Consider the following 18,946-nt stretch of genomic DNA (forward strand, 5'->3'; position numbering starts at 1 on the left):
TTCACAAGGGATTTTATAACAATCGACCGCCAGCGTATCTAACAATGATTCTCTCTGAAATATGTTGGCGGTCGATTGTTAAGCGTCTGGTAGTTTTTCTTGCAATTGATCCAGAGATAACCCTTCACAAATCTCTCTACCTAGTGCCCAACTGAGAATATCTTTTGCCAATTCAGTAACATCATCTTTAAGCTCACATAATCACTCCCTTGTCTCCTTGATTCCATGACCCGCTCTCAATTGGAATGCAAATGGATAAGAACAGGAAACGAAACGGCGTACCTTTCTAGTTGGGCCACTCTCACCAACCATTTGTAAAGCTTTGCACTCAAACTCCTCCAACAAATCCTTAGCACATCTTCAAGTTGCCGTAGCCAACTGCATAGCTTCTCATACGTACTTGGCTCCTCTTCGTCATCAAAGAGCAGTCTTTGATGGTGGACATGGTGCGCCCAAGCTTTTGCAAATCTGCTTTAAAGTTTAAACCCCCACCCCCACCCCCACCACCAAGCACATCTCTGAGGCAATGGAGCCGAGCTTTTCAATGAGTTTGGCTGCCAACGGAAATGCAAACTCAGCTATCTTCTTCTGCTTCTTCTAATGAATCTGGTCCTTAGTTAAAGATATGATCAAACTCTTAATATGCTTTTAAATAGTCAACAACTATAAAGAAAGCCTAGTGGCCAAGTAATTTTGTAAAACAAACCCTACACTTACGTTATTGACAAGTTGTTCATGGAAGGACAAAACTAATTTACTGCAGACAAATTCAATGACCATTTTTATTGATTTTCAATGTCAGGGATCAAAATAAAGAATTATACCAATTTCAAATATCATTTTAACTAAAAACCCTACTAAGTTTTGTACTGTTTTATCAAATCACATAGCCGTCTGGCGTAAGACACAAAACAACCTCCCCTACTCTCACCTCCTAGCGTTTTGGCCCCACCCACCCCATCTGACACCACCCGATGTGTCTTACGTTGGTCAGTCGTGGTCTGGTCATCCTAGCCTAAGAATTTCTCCTACCATGGGTGTGGGATGACCAACCTACGAATTTCTCCTACCAACGCAAAGAGTGAGTCGTTTCCGCTTGGAAAATGATTATGTACTGTCCTTCTCTTTTAGCACTCTTCATTTTGTTTGCCATTTGATTTATTAATCCAACGACTAGAGAAAGAAAAATTGGGGAATGCTTTCCCTTTCCACTTCTCTCTTCTATGGCACCATCCTGGTAGTTGGGGCTAGGTCAGGCGCTGTTACCATACTAAAATCCCTAACCAATTGTCATACCAAACTAGTAGATTTATTTATTTTGTTTTTGGTCCCAAGTCTCAAATTGTATAAATAATTTTAGAAAATCTGGTGAATGCACACAAGTTGCTCAATCTTCTTGTAATGCATGCGCTGCCAAAAAAATCAGAGTATTGAGTGTTTCTTGTACAGTATTGATGAAACAGGCCTATGATTCGCAATCCCGATACAATCTCACTGAACCAAGCTCGAATTTCAAGCCTATGATACACGCCATCAAGATAAATATTGAGTATAGGCCTTGTTGGACGGTTAGAACAGCCTCAGATGTCAACCACACACCTTCAATTGATACCTGCAGTTCTGTGATTGCTGTTGGCATCAGAAGTCCACTATCCTTTAGAAACAATCTGACCAACCAAATCTTTCACCACCTTTATAGAAGAAAAGATCCCAGGCATGGGCGAGTCGGCTCAAGTTTCATCTTCAACTTCTGAGAGCAAGCAATCTTGTACTTGTTCCCTGAAAGAAAACATAATGGCTGAATTAAACATGACTGTAGACTTCTAGTTTTGATTTTATTTATCTTCAGCTACACAACGATACAGGCAGCTCATGCCACCATTAAAGACCAACAGAAGCCGAAGCCGAAGCCGACCAAATGTTTTGTACATGATCGCAGCACAGAAATATGGAACCATTCAGCGGTAGACTCTGTCTAGATTACCCCCTTGCGAGAATGCGAAATAAGAGTATGTCTTGCAGTAAGATATTTCTACAAAAAACATGTTTTGAAAATTGTCATTATTTTGAAATCGAAAAAAAGAAAAGTTTCACGATTTAGCCTTTAAAACCAACCTTATCCACTTTTCCAAGGGAATTGGAGATACCTTTTACAAATCTTTCTTACTTAACAATGATCAACCCTTGCTTAATTGTTCTGAGTTTGTTCATGTGTGAGTTCGCTGGTCCGATGTAAACTGTCAGCAAAATCACTTGTTGATTTTCCTGCGTCTTGGTTGGTTGAACCACGAAACTATTAAGTGGCAGCGCCTCATGCAAGATGCATCTGGTACATATAAAAATACTGCAGCTTCTGTCAGTGAATTTTTTTACGTGCATACAGATAGCTTTACAAGTTCAATACCAGCCCTGCAGCGCAAAACTGTTTAGCTACTTAAAAAGGCAGAGTAAGAGAGGAGATAATAATTCTTAGTGACTGCACTAGATCATAACGGAATTTATAACAGAACAATTATTATCTTTCCTTATAAACAGGAACTTATAACAACTGACCACCAGCATATCTGACAATGATTCTCTCAAAAATATGCTCGAACAAACTTTCTGACTCACATATGGGCTCATTTTCATATCAATCTTATCCGAGTTCACTGCAGAGCAAATTAGATTGGAGTTACTCACTTGATCAGATAAAAACGGAACAATGGGAGTTCCGCGGATTTATATTCTTTATTCCAAGTCATGGCAATCCTAAAACAAAGAAGCAGAGGTTTTGGATGAGGAATATATGGCTTCATCTAAGGGACCTAAAGAATAGTAAGACGAGTGAGGAGGCTTATGCTTTATCAGTCACACTTCCTATGTTGGTGATCTTCCTGTCATCAATCTCATTAAACATACCTTCAGTATTTTAGAGAACAACTTACCTCGGTTTTCCCCAAGTCATCTCTCATTCGAGTTAAATCCATTTTCCAATATTTTGTTCTGAAGGGAGATTGGCGCTAAAGCAACGAGATCATGAAATCTTTATGGACTCCACAGCAACAGAAGAAGCTTTGCGAAGCTTGCGCGCACCATGTCCACCATCAAAGACGTTCTCTTGGATGCCGAAGAGAAGCAAGCACGTAACAAGGAGCTTCACAGTTGGCTACGACAACTTCAAGATGTGGTTCTTAATGCTGAGGATTTGTTGGTAGTGCGAAGCTTTACAAAGGCAAATGGTTCGTGGTAGTAGCACAACCAGAAAGGTACGCCGTTTCTTTTCCTGTTCTAATCTAGTTGCATTTCGCATGAGAGTAGGTCATGAAATCAAGGAGAGATTATGTGAGCTTTGCTGATCTTTGCACTGTTCATCATCACCGTCATCTTGGTGATGAGAAACAGAAAAATACAGTTGACCTTCAAATGGTACCAAGCGATGATCATCAAGGTGGGGATAATGAGAATGTATATGTTATTCGAATAGTGGGATTCGAAGGTTTAGGGAACACCACACTTGCCAATTTGGTGTCAACGATGAGAGAGTCGTAAGGAATTTTGAGTTAAGGATGCGGCAGCATATGTCAGTGGACTTTTGATACTACTAGATTGGCAAAAGAGATCATTTGTTCTGCATTGGGTACAAAGATCACTGAAGGGTTGTATCTGGATCAAATGCAAGAACAACTACGAGATGCTTTAAAGGATATGAAATTTATGCTTGTCCTTGTTGTGTGGAATGCAGATCGTATCAAATGGAGCGCGTTACCAAATTTGTCGACAGAGGGCAACAAGGTAGGAACAGATTTTGGCGACTAACACGAAATATTTCAGTTTCTTCAGTCGTAGGCATCGTTGGAACACACAGAAATCAGCAAAGTTCTTATCTTCTTCTATTTTTTTTTTTTTTTTTTTTTTTCACATAATCTGTCCCTTATCTGCTTGATTCCATGATCCACACAATTGTATTGCAACAGAATTAGAACGGGAAAAGAAACGGCTTACCTTTCTAGTTGCGCCACTATCACGAACCACATTGCCTTTGTAAATCTTCGCACTCTAACTCCTCCAACAAATCCTAAGCACATCTAAGCACATCTTGAAGTTGTCGTAGCCAACTGAGTAGCTCCTTATCACAGGCTTGCTTCTCTTCGTCATAAAAGAGCAGTCTCTAATAGCGGACATGGTGCACCCAAGCTTTTGCAAATCCGCTTTAACCCCCCACATCAAGCAAATCTCCTCTGAATCAAACGAGCCGAGGCTTTTCAATGAGTATGGCTGCTAACGGAAATCCAAGCTCAGCCATCTTCTTCTGCTTGATGAGGTGAGCTGAAGATAATTCAGATTTTTCTAGTCTTCACTCTCTGTGATGATTCCGGTTCTCAGATAAAAGGTAGATCTAACTCTAATATGCTTTTATAAAGTCAACAACTATAAAGAAAGCCTAGTGGGTAAAGTATTTTGGAATTTGATTCGATCCAAACCTTAGCGTTTAAGTTTACACGTCAATTAATTTGAACCGCACAAATTGAATTTAACGATTTTTATTAATTTATTTTTTTAATTTACCATATACAAATCAACAATTCTAATTTTTTTTACACATCAATTAGGATTGATCCTTAGACTCCGGACGCTAAGTTCCGGAGCGGATTCAATTCCAAGTATTTTTGTCAAAAAAAAAAAAAAAAAAAAAACCCTCCACTAAACAAAGGTAGATTCTCTGCCCTCTCATTTCCCGTGCCCTAATATTTCGTGTGGTCACGGTTAAGTCACGTCAACATTTTATATTTTTTTATAGAGATAATAAGACAAAAAAGAATAGTAATATAAAATATTTACATGGCTTAACCGTGACCACACAAATAAAAGAGCACAGGAAGTGGGAGGGCAGAGAATCTGCCTTCCCACTTAACGAGGATATTGACAGATTTTAATGGAAATATGGAATTGATTTACGGTAGACAAACTCAGAGATCAATCTATCGATTTTCAATATCAAAGATTAAAATGATAAATTATGTCAATCTCACATACCATTTTAACTAAAAACCTTACTGAGTTTTGTACGAATATTGTTTTATCAAATCACGCGTTCGGCTTCAGAAACATAACACCCTTCCCACTCTTACCTCTCAGTATTTTGGCCCCACCCAATATTGTTTTATCAAATCAAGCGTTCGGCTTCAGAAACATAACACCCTTCCCACTCTTACCTCTCAGTATTTTGGCCCCACCCAACCCCTCTGACACCACGTAATGTGTCTTATGTCAATCGATGAATCAATCACGTTGCCTAATTATCCCAACCTAATCATTTTTCCAACCATAGGTGCGGGATGACCAACCTTAGAATTTTTTCTACCATGGGTGTTGGGTTCGGGAATGAAGTCATAAGGACAATAAAAACAAGGCTTTGTTCATACCAACACAAAGAGGAACTTGTTTTCCGCTTGGAAAATGATACCGTCATTTTCTCTTTATGCTCTCTCTTTTTACTATTTGATTTATTTAATCTAACGGCCAGTAAAAAGAGTCAAATGATTTCTCTTTTACTTGTCTCCCATCTAGAACCATTGCCGTAGTTAGGGCTAGGTTTGGGATCATACCAAAAATTCCTCCCAATTATCGTAACAAACTAGTAGATTTATCTACTTTTTCTTTTTGGGTCTCAAATCTCAAATTGTGTAAATAAATTTGGAAAATCTGTTGAATGGCACAAAATTTAGTCAATCTTCTAATGCCAAAATATCAGAGAATTGAGTGTTTCTCGTACAGTGTTGATGAAACAGGCCTATGCCATTCCCAGTTTTTAGTTATCAATAAAAAAACAACTGAAGATTTCGCAAACCCGATACAATCTCACTGAACCAAGCTCGAATTTCAAACCTATGATGCACGCCATCAAGACAAACATAAATTATTGGCCTGTTGGACAGTTAGAACAGCCCCGGATGTCAACCAAACACCATCAATTGATACCTGCAGTTCTGTGATTGTTGTTCGCATCACAAGTCCACTATCCTTTAGAAACAATCTGACGAACCAAATCTTTCACCACCTTTAAAAAAAATGGATCCCAGGCATGAGCGAGTCGGCTCAAGTCTCATCTTCACCTTCTGAGAGCAAGCAATCTTGTATTTGTTCCCTGAAAGAAAACGCAATGGCTGAATTAAAAATGACAGTAGCCCTTTCATTTCGACGTATTTCTCTTCAACTACACAACGGTATAAGGTAACTCATGCCACCATAAAAGACCAACTGAAGCTGATCAAATGTTTTGTACATGATCGCAGCACAGAAATATGCAGCCATTCAGCGCTAGACAGTGTCTAGATTACCCCCTCTTGAGAATGCCAACCCCATAAGTTTTCTGATAATCTTGAGATTTCTGTTTGAAGATTTGTGGTATAAGATGACAAAGAATGATTAATTTTAAGTTCATTTTGTAGTAGTTTTCTTCTTTTCGAACTTAACTCATTACATGCATGTGCATTAAACCCAGTATCGTCATGGCTTCTACGAAATAATGGAAATTGATTCAAGCCATCAGCAAAGCATCAAATGATTTATTATACTATTCTCACCTGAGGACACTGTAATGGTCAAGATTGTCATGCTTTGCTCGAGCAGCCAGCTGCTGAGGAAAAAGAGTAAAAAATTGATTTATTGATGAGGGGTCTTCAGGAAGTATCTGAAACTGGCAGCTTAAACAGCAGACACAACTTGTTTTATGGTCCTCAAAATTCTTCAAACTTAGCAAGTCAGATCGGCTGAGTGGGCTATTGCAGATAAAGCAGAATGACTCTGAGGAAAAAGATTCATTAGGTTTAAGGTTATATCTCTTCAGACGCCTTCGAGTTTCCAAAGAAACCTTAGAGTCATTTATCTCTTGAATTCCGTTAAAATGAAATGGGATAAGCTTTCCAGCAGTTCTCACAATTGTGCACTCTCGAGAAGGATTTTCTTCCTGGATAACAAAAGTCAATCAGACTTGCCCATTAAGATATGTTTGAACCAAACATCAAGGTATAACAGCTAGTTCAGAACCAAAGATGATTACTTGTGGAATAAGAGTATGTATGTCTTGCAGTAAGATATTTCTACAAAAAACATGTTTTGAAAAGTGTCACTTTAGTAACTGAAAAAAGAAATGTTTCACTATTTAGCCTTTAAAACGAACCTTATCAACTTTTCCAGGGGAACTGGAGATACCGTTTACAAATCTTTCTTACTAAACAATGATTAACCCTTGCTTAATTGTGTACCCGCCCAAAATTGTTGAACAAAAACAATAATTGCTCTACAAGTGCATGCTAAACTCTACCAGTGAAGTTGTTCTTTCTAAAATTTCATGCCAAAGCCATTCTTTAATAAATATCTTTGATCACACATAAATGATGAGAAAAACAGTGCCATTTGTACCTGCAAAAGTGTCACGAATGATGAGACCAAGCCGTTTATTCCAGTACTAGGACTTCTCATCAACTCCACAGTTTTTAGACTGCCCTGCCAAGGTGAGAGATCAGACACATAATTCAGTAAGGATAACAAAATTCTAACATAAGTTATACAGTTGCATAAATTACAAACCCATCAAGATGGCAAAGCATGGTCAGCTCTCGTGCAAGACAATCACGAAGAGGAAGTAACACTGGGATCTCCCACCTTGCATCAACATATTGTATATCAGCTGGTAAAGAATATCCTTGGCCCTGTTGAAAGAAAATATAAGTAAGATCAAAATACCTTCGAAGTTTCGGCATAACACTTCAACAAAAACTAATATATAGCATTGATATAAACGGTCTTTCATTCCAAAAATCATCAACCTTCCTACTTTAGTCAGACAAAAAGCTGAGTCAAATGGAATTACAAAAGTTTAAACTATGAACACCGTTTGCATACAGGAATAAATTTACTAAATGTCACACAACATAATCTATTATCCGAGTCTCCGAGACGATGTCTTGTTAGGTTAGTTGTGGCCATCTTGCCCACTTCATCTGTAATTTTTTTTTTTTGTTTAATGCAATAAAATTTATTACCATTTCAGCTTAATTAAAAACTGTATTAAAATTAACTATATTTTTCCAATTAAATAAAATTAAACGAATGGATAACCAGGTCAGGTGGCTTGTATAAATATTGTTTGAATGAATAAGAAATAGCAAATTAATATATATTTGGAACGCTAAAAATTATAGCTTCAACACCAGAACAGAAAAAATATTCTCAACGTATCAAAATATATGCAAAGCAATTGCATGAAGCACTACATTGACCAGTATATTTCATTGATCTATGAACGGGATTACCAGTTATTGTTATTTTTGACGGGGACAGAACAAATTCTCAAATAAAATGTGTTGAAGGGCAATGCATATATAAATTATATAATCCACAAGATTTATTATAAGTATCATGAATTCCTATAGGAAATTTTATTTTCGGAGGAAATGCGCATCCAACTTAAGGCATAAAAAGCAAACCTTGACAGTGGCTGTAATAACATGGCAAGCGATCCTCGATATGCATGATCCGAGCACAAGTCTGTTGTAGCCCTTTTCAGAGGCAACCTTCAAAACAAAACAAAACATTCAGCATGAATTCAATATGATGCCCTTCACTGTATTTTTCAACTGAATTTTATATAAAATTCACAACCTTTTGCAATGCCAACATCCGCATGTGAAGCAAAAGATCTTCTTTCCCAGTAGCATCTGGAACAGCTTCTAACAACTGATTTAATCTACCCCTTCCATCACCAGAATCTGAAGAGTATACACTTTCAATTGGTACAACATGCAGTTCTTTTGTTGGTGGAGCTAGGTCTTTCACGATCAATCTAATATCTTCAATTGCGTTTTCTACTTCACCAGACGGAACAGAATAAACAGAACTCTCATCAACAAATGCAACTCCAACCCCAAAAACTGGCAACGATCTATCCCTACTTGCATCGAAATTCTTCTGTGCCTTATTATGCATCTCATGTACAAACTGCAAAGCAACCCTGGAACCCAAAATATACCAAATTTCAATAAACCCGTAACGAAAAATATATCTTTCAAATTCTTAAAAGATTCATTTTTTCGAAATCATCTCACGCACAAAATTCATAACACGCACATAAAATTCCACTCCTTTCGCATAATGGTATCCCTATATTGATCAAATTAGTCGATTTTCTTACTACACGAAGCAAAAATACGATTAAAACAGAATCGATGAACGTTTAAGATTGATCCAGATAGAGAAAGAGAAGGACCTGGAAGAAGGGCCACCGGAGAAGGCAACGAGGACATTGTCAGTAGGAGAAATCATGGCGTTGGAGGTGACAGCGAACCTGAAATTCCCGAAGAGATTGCCGCGGAAGCAATCGGCACAGAAGCGCGCATCGTCGCCGCCGCCGTCGGTGTTGGAAGAGATGGGTTGATTGGCCTTGCACTTGAGGCACAAATTACTGTTGCTGTTGTTGTTTCTAGTGTTTGTAGAAATTGATTTGTAATTGTTGTTGTCTTTGACATCTTCATCTTCTTCTTGTTGGGTTTTGTAGCAATTTGATTCGCAACCTGAAGCACTGCACGCCATGTTCTCTCACTCACTCTCTCTCTCTCTCTGCCTGAGCCGAGCTCGAGAGCTTAGTAGGGTTTAAAGATTTTGGAGAGTTAATTACACTTGAGACCCTCTAGTTTAGACTCAGTAGCATAATTGTCACTCTATTTTATATATTGGCAGTTTAGTACCTTAAGTTACGGATTCTTACCCTAAAAGTCCCTCTATCAGTATAACTGTAAAGTAACATTAACTTTATGAGTAAATTACATTTTCATACATCAGGTTTGGGGTTTATTTCAATTCCTTACAATATCTTCAAAATATTTCACTTTCATACCTTAAGTACTATTTTATTTCAAAATAATACATCCATTACATTTTCCATCTATTGATCCGTTAAGTGCTGACGTGGCTGCCACATATATGCCACGTGGCAAAAAAAAAATTTTTTATTTATTTATTTTAAAAAACCCAAATTTTCTCAACACAAAAAAAAAAAAAAAATGAAACCATCCCATCTCCTCGCAACCACCCCCCACATCCCTAAACCTGCAACAACAACAAGAAGAAGTAGGAGGAGGAGGAGGAGGAGAAGGGAAAAAAAAAAAATGCCCAAACCGAGTTCATCCCTCCTCCTCTTTCGTCCATCCAAGAAACCCCCACCCTTCATCTCTGTTCGAATGCCACCCAAAACCCACCAAAGACAAAGAAGGGGGAGTGAGACAGAGAGAAGAGAGTGAGAAATGGATTTCAATTTCAACTCCAACAGAGCGAAGGCGGTTGGTTTGCAGTCGCGCCGGGGGGGGGGGGGGGGGGATGTGGTGGGGAGGAAGGCAGCTGGGTCGTTGCAAGGGGAGGGGGTGTGGTGGGGAGGAAGGCAGCTGGGTCGCTGCGAGGGGAGGGGGAAAGGTAGGTCGGTCGAGCGCCAGCAACTTCTTCTTTTTCTTCGACTGGGTTTGGGCTGCTTTTTTTTTTGTTTTTTTGTTTTTCCTTCCTTGTTGTTGTTGCAGGTTTAGGGATGTGGAGGGTGGTTGCGGGGAGATAGGATGGATGGGTTTCAAGGTTTTTTTTTTTTTTTTTTTTCCTTCCTTCCTTCTTGTTGTTGTTGTTGTTGTAGGTTTAGAGGTGTGGGAGGTGGTTGCGGGGAGATGGGATGGGTTTCTTTTATTTTTTTGTGTGTTGAGAAAATTCAGGTTTTTTTAAAAAATTAAATTAAATTTTTTTTTGCCACGTGGCAGACATTTAGCAACCACGTGGCATATATGTGACAGCCACGTCAGCACTTAACGGATCAATGGATGGAAAATGTAACGGATGTATTATTTTGAAATAAAATAGTACTTAAGGTATGAAAGTGAAATGTTTTGAAGATGTTGTAAGAAATTGAAATAGATCCCAAACCTGATGTATGAAAATGTAATTTACCCTAACTTTATTTTTCTTACATTCGCACGTAGGGGTGTGTTCAGTTCCAATTGGGTCGATTTTTTTTGCCAAAACCGAAATCAAATCGAATTTTCAGTTCGGTTCGATTCGTTTTAAATATTTTGGTTTTTGTTCAATTCGATTTAATTTTGATTTGGTTTTTTAGGTCCGGTTTCGGTTTTTTTTAGTCGTAGACAACGCAAAATCAACCCCTTTATGTGGAGGTTTTAATTTGAAATGGACAGTCATGCTTGAGCTTAAATGGTTTAGACTCGAACAAAGTTTTGAAGATTTCCAATTGTTTTTGGAGGATAAAATTCACTTTGGCTAATAAGAATAACTAACAAAGAAGAATAAAATTACGAGATTTCTCAAATGAACATAAATATTCATCACCATTTGGAAGTGGCTACACTAAAAGAAAATGGCCAAGGAAGAATATGTGTCAAGTTAATTTCCTAGGTTCACGGCTTGGTTTAGCATGTTCATTCGTTTTCGTAATTAATATATAATATACTGGATTGGTTTGGGTTTTGATCGGTTTCGGGATCATCAAAATCGAAACTGAACCAATTAATTTCGGTTTGGCTTTCTTAAGGGGTGTATTCAATTGAGATTTTGGGAGATTTTAATTTTTTTTAATGAATCTAGGAGTATTCAATCAGGATTTTAAGTGATTCTCTAAAATTCAATGTGTATTCAATCAAAATTTAAAGATAGTTTACTAAAATCCTTATAAATCTGGAGGTATTTAATTAGAATTTTAAAGAAGTTTATAACATTCTAGGTGTATTCAATTAGAATTAGATTTTAAAGAATTTGGAAAAGTTAAGGAATTTGAGAGAATTTGAGAGATTTTGTAGTGTATTTTAAGCATCCACAAATCTCACTTCTCCCTATGAGTCGAGGGAATTAAATCAAAATTTTACATAGAATTTCTACAAATCAGTTAAACTCTATAAAATCCATGGATTTATAAATTTATTAAAATCTCTCAAATTCCCAATTGAATACACCCCTTAGTTTGGTTTTATTTTTTTGGATGTCGATTCGGTGTTCGGTTTGATTTTTTTTCAATTTTCAGGATTTTTTACCCACCCGTATTCGCACGTACTTGTCTCATTTTTATTTGCCTGGAGTCATAACAATGAACAATAAATTGATAAATGCAAAATTATTAACAATCTAGATATAGAAAGAGATGTATTTTGTTTCAGGTATAGGTGATCATGTAAGCTCATTCGAGTATCGCTCAAGAAAATAACAATTGAAATAAACTGCATTTTCTCTTATCTCTCTTTGGTATCGCTTAAGAAAATAACAATAAGTAAATTACATTTTATACCGTTCAAAGAATCAAATTTGATTAACATTTAACTCCATGCTCTTTTCTCACTCCCTAAAAGTTTTATTGTGAGAAAAATTGAGCTTAAGTACCAAACAGGCTTACTTTCCTTCTACATCCTTAATTTTGTTGCGTTTGGTCAATTCTAGGAGTAAGTGAATAAGATCTTGGGATAATTTAAAAAAATATATAGATATTGAGATAAATGAATAATTTTTTGGGGGTAATAAAATACGAATCTGGATTTTCTTTGTGAGTATTCTGGGAATATGTGAATTATATTCGTTCATTGTACATCATGCGGTCAGAAATTATTTTAAATATTTTTATTTAAATTTAAATACAAATAGTACCTAATAAAAATTGATCGCATAATATAGGATAAACTTTACGAATCCTCAGGATCCTCACCAAAAAAATTCGGAGAGGATCCTGTTGGATAAATACATTAGCTTTTTGAAACTAGATCCTTATCCAAAGCCCACTGAAATGAAAAGAAATTAGTGTTTCAAGGCTATTGCAAGTGCATAAAAAGAAGTTAAACAAACGATTTTAATGGCCACCAGTATTATGATCAAGTGGTAATTATTTTTGCTTACATGTAAATGGTTGCTCTTTTTTCGGTATTGTCATATGATCTTATGATTTTTTGTTGTTTCAATTACCTAAGCACATGACAACTTAAGAGTTTTAGTAAACTTAACCTATATCATTTTTCCGCAAGTGGCCCTTTATCGCAACAATGGAAAGATGTTGAGCCATTACATGTTGACGTGAGTTCAAACTCTATCGGTGACTAATCTAACAAAATTTAGTGGTTGACAAAAAAAAAACCTAAATCCTTAATTGTATAGGTTAATAATCTAGATATAGAAAGAGAATTAAGCAAAAAAAAAAACAGGCTCATAGAGTAACATGAATAAATAACAATTAACTTGGTAGTTGGGCAGATGAAAGGGCAATCATTTAACAATTTGAAACTTACTGAAAGAATTGGGCCAAATTGTAACATATTGTAAACTATAGAGATGCAAAAATGTAATTTACACCAAAATCATCATTGAAACCCTAAAAACAACAAAAGTAGCGGGTCGTGGCGGGTACGGGTTATGTATGCCCGTAACCGAACTTCAAACGGGTAGACTTACACCAAACCTAACCCATTTATTTGACCCGTCCACTCCACAGCCTCTCTCTCTGAACTACGAAGCTTCACCCAGGTATGATCACTCTCTCTCTCTCTCTCTCTTGAATGCCTAACACTTCAATTCGATCATAGAAACACATGCAAACTCTCTATTGCACCACATTCAATCTTTTATTTCTGTTGTTTTTCTTGGGATTTTAGTTTCATTTTTTCGTGGGATGCTAGAAAAGGAAACGCTTTTGGGATTCTGGATTTTCTGGAATCAAATTTTCATATATATATATATATTATTTATATAGTCTTTCTACTGGAAACTGGAAAGGTACAAACAACAAGGGGCTGTGTGTGTTATTTGAATTTTGAAACAACCCATGTTGGTGCTGCATTCATAGTAAGCAGGGGCTTCCTGTTCGTGTCTGGGTCAGGTATTATTTTCGAGAAGGAAGCTTGCAAATGGTTTTTCATTACTGGGTTTTGTTCGTTTTTGTGAAATTCGAAAACGGGGTTTCTTCATTTCCCCTTCCAATCTTCAATACTGCTAAAGTTCACTGTTTTAATAAACATTCTTGATTTTACTGTGTTTGTTAATGTTAATATGGGTGTCTCTCGAATATGGAAACAGAAGTTTGTATGGATAATCTGTTGGAGCTTTGTATCGAAAACTCAATGAATGTTTGTTCTTTTTATCTTTGTGGTTGAATTCTTATTTTGGTTTTATGCTGAAAGTATGCATCTTTTGCTTTTGTAAGGCAAGGAGCATAGTTAGGAAACTAGACGAAGAAGAGACAATGGGGCTTCCAGATGGTTCTGGGGATTTGCTGTCCGAAATGGACGGGGATGCTTTCAGACGTCTATTTCCTCTTCAGTTTTATGAGAGCCATTTTGTTAAATCTACACGCCCTGACGGCAGGTCACTAACCGAAGCTAGAGAGACTTCTTCAGCCCTTGGTTAGCTAAAGCGTGCATTAGAATCAATATCATGGATTCTCTATTTCATATTTTGTTTTAACTTGGTTTATGCAACCCTCAAGTTTATTTAGCCATGTAAACTGAACCCTTTCCCGTTTTAATGTAGGTGCAGTTGCATCCGCTGATGGGTCAGCATTAGTAAAGATTGGTTCAACTGTAATTGCTTATCACTATCTAACTATGTGTGTTTGTTTTCGATATTTAAATGAAATATACAGTCATGTGACTGATGAGGATTTTTGGATTCAGACAATGCTGGCTGCAATAAAAATGGAGGTCATGACCCCTCCAACAGAGTCACCAGATGAAGGCTGCATAGGTTAGTGTGCACAACTTGCTAATTTGTATTTCTTCTCTTCTTTGAACTTTATGTGATTTTGTTCTCTTCTAGTTAACAGATTGTCCACACTTAAAAACTTTTCTATTTTCAGCAATTGATTTCCACATGCCTCCAATTTGTTCTCCAACTGTTAGGCCTGGCAGGCCTGCTGATGCAGCACCGGTTGTGTCGAAGCAGCTATCTGACACTATTTTAAGGCAAGTGAATGGTCAGTCTAGTTGTTTATCATTTCTCAGTTCTACCTAAAGTTTCTTTAGTTGAACTTCTCAGTGATATCAGTTTTCTTTTGAATGGTCTGTTCATATTAATATAAGAGGTGGTTTACTTGTGTGTCAATTCCTATTGCTTGTAGGAGTGCTTCTATTTTATCAGTTCAACCAAGTCTCATCTCTTAGTGTCCATTACTTGAGTACTTAATGAATTCACCTGAGGCCATAATCTTATAGAGTACTAAGCGATTGTTACCTTACGAAAGTAGTTCTACTGTTGAGGATCCCAAATAACAATTTAAAAAGGAATATTGGATGTTGAAATCAACTTGTCTATACTGGCTTTAGTTGAATTGATTTTTGTGCTTGAATTCAGAACATTTTATGCTGGTATCAGTATCCTATTTACAGTTAAAATATCTGATGCTTCATTTGATATTTTCAGTTTGGGAATTTACCAGTTGTCTTCGTTTGTTGCAGTTCTGGCTTGATTAATTTGAAGGAGCTATCCTTAATCAGTGGAAAAGCTGCTTGGATGGCCTACTTGGTATTTGCTTTGAAACCTGGAAAATCATAGTCGTCAATTACTATGGCTTTTTTTTTTTTTTTTTTTTTTTTTTAAGTGTCATTGTAGGATATATATATATATATATATATATATATATATATATATTATGAAGTGATGTCTGATTTGTCTCATGCAGGACATATATTGTTTGGATGCTGATGGTGCTCTTTTCGATGCAGCTTTGCTGTCAGCAGTTGCTGCCTTTTCTCACTGTAAGTGTTACAACCATCTCATCATTTGGTATCCTGTACAATCCGTGTAATGTGCTGGCTACAGAAAACAGCATATGGGATCACTTAGTTGCCCGACCTACTCCAGATATGCACTCTAGAGCAAGTATATTATTCAAATTGTGTACTATTGTACCCGACTAAATGTATGAAAATGTATGCATGGAAGAAAGAAGGAAAAGATTTATATTAAAAAAGCTGGAAATTAACCAAATTCTGGTGAAGCTTATGTTGTTTCTCCATTAATATATAAAACTACAATTGATTTGTAGGGCAGATGAATCCAACTTGTAGACATCTTGTGGTATCCTATATTTAATTCAAGTTTTATTTGAAACTGTACCCATAGTTTGGTTGGATTTTCCTTACCATGCAATTTCATTTTGACATTTATACTGCTGTCAAAAGGATGGCTACCCTTTCGGTATTCTCAACACAGAAGTTTAAGTTTGGGGGATTTTAGGAAAGGAAATTATTCAAATGGAAGTACAAATGAGCAAAGAGGTGACATTGCTGAGTGATGCAATTGGGATGGGATGAAATGATGGGATTCCAGTCTTCGTAAAATCATTTAGTTGAGCAAAATACAAATGCATAAAATTTTAGCATAGGATTAGAGTGCAGTCATTTCTGCTGTGGGTGTTGTGCTTAGAATTATAATTTCAACGCTGAAATTGTGTTGTGCTGCAGCATCTTTGTCTTATTACTTCCATGCCTTGCAGTGCAGATTCCGGTAGTTTCGATGAATGATGAAGGAAAAGTAGTAGTTATGTCTGAGGAGCAAGGTGGGAAGGAGGCAGTCAATAACGGGAAGAGGAAACTCACACTAAGCAGTATTCCATTTTCATTGACGTGCATACTTCATAAGAAATACATCTTGGCTGACCCTACAGCAGAGGAAGAGTCCATCATGGAAACTCTTGTAACTGTGGTTTTGGATTCATCCGGTCAACTTGTGTCTCTTTACAAGCCCGGTGGACCAGTTCTTGCCTATACCTCAGCTATCCAGGTTAGTTACTTAGTGTTGACCCTAAAGTTATTATTTTGATGCTACCCCACAATTCAAACTTTGTAGGAGGTTACAATTACAATTCAAAATCTGTTACTGCATTCTATCTGCTCAACAGTGATAGCTGAAAGTAGAGAAAAAGTATATGTGAATGGATTGTCATGTTCATGTTACATCCAAGTTTGTTAAACTGATTTTGTCATCAAAATTTCACCCTTTTTGCTGTTTGAGCCAATATTGTGAAACTTTGTAACCTCTGAAAACTGGAACTTCGAGGGAAAAAGGTTCTACTTTTCAAATGGTTTGCAACTTAATCAAAATGTTAGCAGTTCTGAAACTTGATTCCTTGTCCTGAAAACTATCTTGGTGAATTATAATTTATTTCTTCACATATTTGCACCAGTTTGTGAATATGCAGAAAGATGTTAGTGTAGCGGAGTAATAATTAACCACGATTAAGTTTAATAAGAGATGGCCTGTCAGAAATACCTGTTAAGCCATAATCCAGATTCTTACAAGGAATACTCTCTGTGGTTGCAGGACTGTGTTGCACTGACTAGACAAAGAGCGAGGGAGCTTCAGGCGATTTTAGATGAAGCCATCTCTGGTATGGAGGTTGATTAGTTTTGTCCTTCATCGCCTAAGTGGTTTGTGTTATTGATTTGCAAATTCATCCTATCCTCATTTTGTGTTGGCATTGTGTTACCCTAGCGAAAGGTTTCTAAAAGGTAGAATCGTTAGTCAATTTTGGTTATTTTATAAGTCGAACGGCTCTTCATTTTTAGTTATATACCTCCGAAATTTTAATTTTTGCATATTTAGAATGAATGTTTTACTTGTCGAAAATTTTAGTAAACAACTTAAACAACAATCTGACTTTGATTATAAAAAAAAAAAACCTCATTCTAATTCATTCTCAATTCGATTCCTCTCAATCTGATTACGGATTAGTAAACGGGTCATAAGTGTTCATCCCGGAGAGTGTACTGTACGCAGTGTGTTTCTTCTTCTCTATGTATCCGAGGGGCAAATAATGAAAAACAATCATAGATTTCGGCTTCTTTCAGCAAAAGTTGAGCTTTTGAAATTGAAAGATGGAAAAAAGAGACAAAAGGGTGTTGTCTGTCCGGCCCAATATTCCCAAAATATGTGGCGGCAATTTAAAATGTGAGGAAAAACTATAGGTCCAATCATTCCCACCAAAAAGCAAGGACGCCTTAGATGAAAATTAGGAGAGATTCATGCAAGCTAATTCATAGTTTTAGCGGCGACACTCGACCAATCACTGCTTGTTCACTCTCCCGTTTAATATGGGTTTGCCGCGTAATGAATTAGTGATGAGAGTTTCTCTCAAAAATTACAATAAGTGATTTCACAATCGTAATGATTACTAACGTACATGGTGTTATTAATAAAAGTAACATGAGTATACCACTGACAAATATACATGTATGATGAATGAATTGATGGCACTGCATTCGTCTCACGGAAGAAATTAGAGATATCTATTCAGATATTCTTTTTCGTAATTTCAATTCACACTTGCAATTTATCATTGTACACTAAATATAATAGTTTTACTATTTTAAAATACATGTACAAGAAGTGTTGATGACAAAATGAAAGTTGGCATAGCATTGCCTTTTCTTATTTTCCACATAACAGGTCAAACTCTTTATAAGAAACTAAGATTGATTTTTATTTGAGCGATATTTTTATTAATATAATTTAAAGGATTTCTATCACGGGTAATACTTGAGTACACATTTTTTTTTTATTTTGTTCAATGATATTATAACACATGTTTATTGTTTAAAAAATATATATATATGTTATTTAATTTTTCTTGGATTTTAAAAACAAGAAACACGTGATATTTTTATATTGGACCAAATAAAAAAGTGAGTACATAAAAAACTCACTAGTGAGTATCAAAGTATTATCTTTTTATTATAGTTGGTTTCTGAAATTAGACATTCCAATCAAAATGGCCTCTATTTGATAAAAAATAAAATAAAATAAAATAAAAATGGTCTCTAAAATAGAAAATTAATCAATTTGGTTCCTGAAATGGGTCTTGCAAATCAATTTGATCATTCTGTTAGCTTTTCGTCAAATTTTCTGTTAGAGTGCTAATGTGACATACAAGTAACTCCCACATATC

At 36.4% G+C, this 18,946-nt stretch overlaps 2 protein-coding genes across 4 annotated transcripts; one reads left to right on the forward strand and one right to left on the reverse strand.

Moving 5' to 3' along the window:
- Nucleotides 1–1,383: 1,383 nt before the first annotated feature.
- On the reverse strand, nucleotides 1,384–9,629 carry LOC137745090 (Adenine nucleotide alpha hydrolases-like superfamily protein). 2 transcript variants are annotated; one of them, XM_088681106.1, is made up of 7 exons: nucleotides 9,251–9,629; nucleotides 8,647–8,995; nucleotides 8,472–8,558; nucleotides 7,573–7,694; nucleotides 7,405–7,483; nucleotides 6,567–6,949; nucleotides 1,384–1,779 (listed from the first exon to the last, which is right to left on the reverse strand). In XM_088681106.1, the coding sequence occupies exons 1-7, from the start codon at nucleotides 9,571–9,573 to the stop codon at nucleotides 1,731–1,733; spliced, it is 1,392 nt and encodes a 463-aa protein (XP_088537232.1). In that variant the 5' UTR covers nucleotides 9,574–9,629; the 3' UTR covers nucleotides 1,384–1,730. The 2 variants fall into 2 exon arrangements, with proteins under 2 accessions (XP_088537232.1, XP_068341065.2); XM_068484964.2 differs by lacking the exon at nucleotides 1,384–1,779 and adding an exon at nucleotides 5,704–6,127.
- A 3,801-nt stretch (nucleotides 9,630–13,430) lies between these two features.
- LOC137745708 (3'-5'-exoribonuclease family protein) lies at nucleotides 13,431–17,589 on the forward strand. Of its 2 annotated transcripts, XM_088681291.1 has the most exons (10): nucleotides 13,516–13,530; nucleotides 13,780–13,882; nucleotides 14,207–14,405; nucleotides 14,533–14,582; nucleotides 14,676–14,745; nucleotides 14,858–14,963; nucleotides 15,456–15,522; nucleotides 15,680–15,755; nucleotides 16,496–16,782; nucleotides 17,323–17,589. In XM_088681291.1, the coding sequence occupies exons 3-10, from the start codon at nucleotides 14,246–14,248 to the stop codon at nucleotides 17,404–17,406; spliced, it is 900 nt and encodes a 299-aa protein (XP_088537417.1). In that variant the 5' UTR covers nucleotides 13,516–13,530; nucleotides 13,780–13,882; nucleotides 14,207–14,245; the 3' UTR covers nucleotides 17,407–17,589. The 2 variants fall into 2 exon arrangements, with proteins under 2 accessions (XP_068341806.1, XP_088537417.1); XM_068485705.2 differs by lacking the exon at nucleotides 13,780–13,882 and having other exon boundaries at nucleotides 13,431–13,530.
- The last annotated feature ends 1,357 nt before the right edge of the window (nucleotides 17,590–18,946 follow it).

Source organism: Pyrus communis, chromosome 12 (assembly GCF_041283825.1).
Source record: "Pyrus communis isolate YQ-2024b chromosome 12, ASM4128382v1, whole genome shotgun sequence".
Taxonomy (NCBI): Eukaryota; Viridiplantae; Streptophyta; class Magnoliopsida; order Rosales; family Rosaceae; genus Pyrus; species Pyrus communis.